Here is a 5,396-nt window from a genome sequence, read left to right as displayed (position 1 = left end):
GAAAGGTTATCGGGGGGTCGGTGGGGGGTCGGCGGGAATGTGGAGCTGAGGTTACAATCAGATCAGCCGGGAATGTATTGAATGGTGGAGCAGGCCCGAGGGGCCGAGTGGCCTACTCCTGCTCCTAATCCATATGGATTGTGTTCCCTTTCCGATAATCGCAGACCTGATGGGCTGAATGGCCTTCTCCCAGGCTGTTCATGTTTTCCCCTCGTTTCAAAAGCGACGGGTTCAAAGCGTTCGGATTGTGACAGAAGGAAGATGTTCCTTCCGAAGTGAAATGTTTGGCTCTGCGTTCCGGACAGTGACGTGTTTTTTATTTTGTTCTTGTTGTTGTCGTTGACCAGGGGAGGAGAATCGGGGCAAATGGAGGCTCGCCGAACGGGGGATGGGAGTGAGACATCGCCTCGGGACGTGACGGAGCCCCTGGACGGCTCGGCAACGGAGGAGTGCTGCCGGCCGCTCGGCGTGGAGGGAGAGGTGTTTGAGGGCGATGAGGAGGAGGTGGGGGGATTGGGCACAGCGGCGTGGCTGGAGGGGCCCCCTGGCGCCCGGCGAGGGTCGCGCCCCAACGCCCGGCCCCCCGCCACGCGCCGCCGGGAGCGGCCCCACGAGTGCGGCGAGTGCGGCAAGGGCTTCAGCTACCCGTCCAAGCTGGAGATCCACCGGCGCGTCCACACCGGCGAGCGGCCGTTCATCTGCACCGCCTGCGGCAAGGGTTTCACCGAGTCGTCCAGCCTCCTCACCCACCAGCGGGTGCACACCGGCGAGTGGCTCTTCCTCTGCTCGGTGTGTGGCAAGGGCTTCACCAAGCCCTCGCACCTCCTCACCCACCAGCGGGTGCACACTGGCGAGAGGCCCTTCGTCTGCCCGCTCTGTGGCAAGGGTTTCACCCAGAGCTCCAACCTGCTGACCCACCAGCGGGTGCACACCGACGAGCGCCCCTTCCCCTGCCCGGCCTGCGGCAAGGCCTTCAAGAGCGGCGAGGAGCTGAAGAAGCACCAGCAGGTGCACACAGACGAGCGGCCCTTCCGCTGCTCGGTGTGCGCCAAGGGCTTCCGCATGTCCTCGCACCTGCTCACCCACCAGCTCATCCACACGGGCGAGCGCCCCTTCGTCTGCCCACTCTGCGGGCGGGGCTTCACCCAGTCTTCCAACCTGCTGTCGCACCGGCGGATCCACACCGGGGAGCGTCCCTTCCGCTTGCTCCCACTGCGCCAAGAGCTTCCGCATGTCCGCCCACCTGCTGGCCCACCAGAGGGTCCACACCGGGGAGAGACCTTCGTCTGCCCCGCCTGCGGCAAAGGCTTCACCCGCTCCTCCTACCTGCTCCGGCACCAGCGCGTGCACACCTTGGACCCTGGCACCGTCATCACCACTGTTGGCCACATCCAGGACTGAACCACCATCCCCACTGCACTGTTACCTTCCCCTTCTCTCTGTATCTGCCTCTCTCTGTGTCTCTCGCTCTCTGTCTGTCTCTCGCTCTCTGTCTGTCTCTCTCTCTCTGTCTCTCTCTCTGTCTGTCTCTCTCTCTGTCTGTCTCTGTCTGTCTGTCTCTCTCTCTCTCTGTCTGTCTGTCTCTCTCTCTGTCTGTCTCTCTGTCTGTCTCTCTCTCTGTCTGTCTGTCTCTCTCTCTGTCTGTCTGTCTCTCTCTCTGTCTGTCTCTCTCTCTCTGTATCTGCCTCTCTCTGTGTCTCTCGCCCCACTGCTCTGTCTGTCTCGCTCTCTCTCTATCTCTCTCTCTGTCTCCCATTCTTTTATTTTTATAAATTTAGAATACCCAATTCATTTTTTCCAATTAAGGGGCAATTTAGCATGGCCAATCCACCTACACTGCATATCTTTGGGTTGTGGGGGCGAAACCCACACAGACACGGGGAGAATGTGCAAACTCCACACGGACAGTGACCCAGAGTCGGGATCGAACCTGGGACCTCGGCGCCATGAGGCAGCAGGGCTAACCCACTGCGCCACCGTGCTGTCTCTCTGTGTCTGTCTCTCTCTGTGTCCGTCTCTCTCTGTCTGTCTCTGTGTGTCTGTCTCTCTCTGTCTGTCTCTCTCTGTCTGTCTCGCTCTCTCTCTCTCTCTGTCTGTCTCTCTGTCTGTCCGTCTCTTTCTGTCTGTCTATCTGTCTGTCTCTCTATCTGTCTGTCTCTCTCTGTCTGTCTGTCTGTCCGTCCGTCTCTCTCTGTCCGTCTCTCTCTCTGTCTGTCTCTCTCTATCTCTCTCTCTGTCTGTCTGTCTGTCTCTCTCTCTGTCTGTCTCTCTCTCTCTCTCTATCTCTCTGTCTGTCTCTGACTCCCTCAGTCTCTCTTCTCTTCCCCCCCACGTTTAATTAATTCACAGGCGATATGTGCAAAGCCCCTCCCCCAACCTCGAGAAGGGAGCGACCCCCTTGGCACTTTCTAGAGGGACCCTCGAGAGTCCTGAATCGTGTAGGCCAGGCCAGGCGTGAGGATGGCAGATCCCCAACCCCCCCCACCCCAAAGAACATGGAGCGAAGTTTTTAAACGGCAAAATGCAGACAATTTGCAAGAACGCCGATTGGGAAGGGAACAACAATTTATACCGCATGGGAAGAGAGCGGCAAGAACGCACATACCTGCCGACCGACCCGTGCTCTCCTGTCAGCGTTCTTGATGGCGGCGAGCTTTTGATTCCAGGTTCCAGGAATTGTAATTCCGTATCCCCACCACACTCCACGCCTCGCTGGGATTTGAAACCTGGCCCCCAGCACGCCAGCCTGGTCCTCTGGATTGCTAGTCCTTTCGCATAACTGCTGTGCCCCACTCGATACAATTCCAGGGGTGTTTGTGCTGATGTTAATGACCCCCCCCCCCCCCCACCAAATGACTTGAACTGGAGTTGAATATTCTGGATGTCGGTTAAATAAATCAGCATTGTGTTGTAAACACGCCACATGTCAGTCCCTACACCTGTTGTCACCGAGACTGTGACCAGCTCTTTCAAAAAGGGAGCCAGACTGCTGTTTGGTGAAGATGAATGTGCTGGGATACGTGGAGAAGAGGGGGAGGGGGAACAGCAGTAAGGTGCTCTGAGAGGGGGCGCAGACACGATGCCCGTCTCTTGCACTGTAACAATTCTGTGATTCCTTTAGAACCATAGAATAGAATCGTAGAATCCCTACAGGGCGGGAGGAGGCCATTCAGCCCATCGAGTCTGCACCGATCCTCCAAAAGAGTCCCCTTCCTACTCGGCCACGCTGTCTCCATTATCCCACCTGACCGTTGGACACCAAGGGGCAATTTAGCGTGGCCTATCCACCAGCACATCTTTGGGTTCTGGGAGGAACCCGGAGCGCCCGGAAGAAACCCACGCAGACACGGGGAGGAAAAGTGCAAACTCCACACTGACAGTCACCCAATGCCGGAATTGAACCCGGGGCCCTGGCGTTGGGAGGCAGCAATGTTAACCATTGAGGCAGAGGGGGAGGTGCAGAGAGAGGGAGAGAGAGGCAGCCGGTGGGGGAGAGGGAGGCAGAGGATGGGAGAGAACATAGAATATACACTGCAGAAGGAGGCCCATCGAGTCTGCACCAACCCACTTAAGCCCTCACGTCCACCCTCTCTCTGTAACCCAATAACCCCTCCTAACCTTTTATGGTCACTAAGGGCAATTTATCATGGCCAATCCACCTGACCTGCACATCTTCGGACTCCGGAGCACCCGGAGGAAACCCACGCAGACACGGGGAGAACGTGTAGACTTCGCACAGACAGTGACCCAGCGGGGAATCGAACCTGGGACCCTGGCACTGTGAAGCCACGGTGCTATCCACTTGTGCTACCGTGCTGCAGAGAGGAGAGAGTGGGGCGGAGGGGAGGGAGGGGCAGAGTGAGGGAGACTGTCAGAGAGACTCACAAGAAGCACAGAACTCCTCCAGGGCAGAACCATTTGGCCCATTGAGTCTAGACCGACCCTCTGAAAGAGCACCTGACCTAGGCTCTTTCAGTACCCGGACCAGACCCCAATTTATATCAGGAAACTAGACAAGACCCTAACAATTTTCCAATTGAGGAAATAAGCTGTGGAAAGGATACTTCATCCAGGAGTGATTTCACTGACAACTAGGAATCTTTTATATTAAAACAAACTGTATTGTTAACACAGGATTAACTTCATTAACATCCAGGAAAAAACAGCTTTGAAATTAGCAGTTGAACAGTTCTTACAAACACAAAAAAAGTCTTTGAACTCACTATCCCATCTACTTTTAAACTTCCAATGAAGCAAAATCCACACACATGGGTCAAATGCCGCTTATTAATACAGTTCACACTCAGTGGCTTACAGATTTATTCACAACATCCTTGGGAGAGAAGCTTTCAGAACTCAGGGCAGCACGGTAGCATTGTGGTTAGCACTTTGGCTTCACAGCTCCAGGGTCCCAGGTTCGATTCCCGGCTTGGGTCACTGTCTGTGTGGAGTCTGCACATCCTCCCCGTGTGTGCGTGGGTTTCCTCCGGGTGCTCCGGTTTCCTCCCACAGTCCAAAGATGTGCAGGTTAGGTGGATTGGCCGTGCTAAATTGCCCTTAGTGTCCAAAATTGCCCTTAGTGTTGGGTTTTGTTATGGGGATAGGGTGGAGGTGTGGGCTTGGGTTAGGGTGCTCTTTCCAAGAGCCGGTGCAGACTCGATGGGCCGAATGGCCTCCTTCTGCACTGTAAATTCTCTGAAATGAAACTCAGTCTGAGAAACATACCTCCTTTCCTCAGAAACCAGAACCGAACTCCAAAAATGAAACTAAATGAGGGCAGCACGGTGGCGCAGTGGGTTAGCCCTGCTGCCTCATGGCGCCGAGGTCCCAGGTTCGATCCCGACTCTGGGTCACTGTCTGCGTGGAGTTTGCATATTCTCCCCGTGTTTGTGTGGGTTCCGCCCCCACAACCCAATGATGTGCAGGGTAGGTGGATTGGCCGCGCTAAATTGCCCCTTAATTGGAAAAAATTAATTGGGTATTCTAAATTTTTTTTTTAAATGAAGCTAAAAACAACAGACTGGGCAGGGCTGGAAACTAAACTAAAAAATCTGATTCAATGCCCCCCCAACGAGTGACATCACAGCCTGCCTAGGTGTTAACTCGTAATCACAGCTTTGGCAGCCATATCATCTGGTAACCTTAATGAAGTTATTTTAATAACTACTGCAGCAGACACAATACAATATATATAACGCGGCGCAGTGGTTAGCACTGCTGCCTCACGGCACCGAGGTCCCAGGTTCGATCCCAGCTCTGGGTCGCTGTCCGTGTGGAGTTTGCACATTCTCCCCGTGTCTGAGTAGGTTTCACCCCCGCAACCCAAAGATGTGCAGAGTAGGTGGATTGGCCACGATAAATTGTCCCTTAATTGGGGAAAAAAAAAGTATTGGGTA

The 5,396-nt window shown here is 54.9% G+C and overlaps 1 protein-coding gene across 1 annotated transcript; it reads left to right on the top strand.

Annotated features, from left to right (window-relative positions):
• Positions 1-347: 347 nt before the first annotated feature.
• Positions 348-2,915, top strand: LOC140420769 (uncharacterized). The gene has a single exon (XM_072504752.1). It carries the CDS (start codon positions 367-369, stop codon positions 1,399-1,401), a length of 1,035 nt encoding a protein of 344 aa, XP_072360853.1. The 5' UTR covers positions 348-366; the 3' UTR covers positions 1,402-2,915.
• Positions 2,916-5,396: the final 2,481 nt, after the last annotated feature.

This window comes from Scyliorhinus torazame, chromosome 5 (assembly GCF_047496885.1).
Source record: "Scyliorhinus torazame isolate Kashiwa2021f chromosome 5, sScyTor2.1, whole genome shotgun sequence".
Taxonomy (NCBI): domain Eukaryota; kingdom Metazoa; phylum Chordata; class Chondrichthyes; order Carcharhiniformes; family Scyliorhinidae; genus Scyliorhinus; species Scyliorhinus torazame.
Note: the sequence above shows the minus strand (reverse complement) of the source record. Positions and strands in the feature narration are given on the sequence as shown.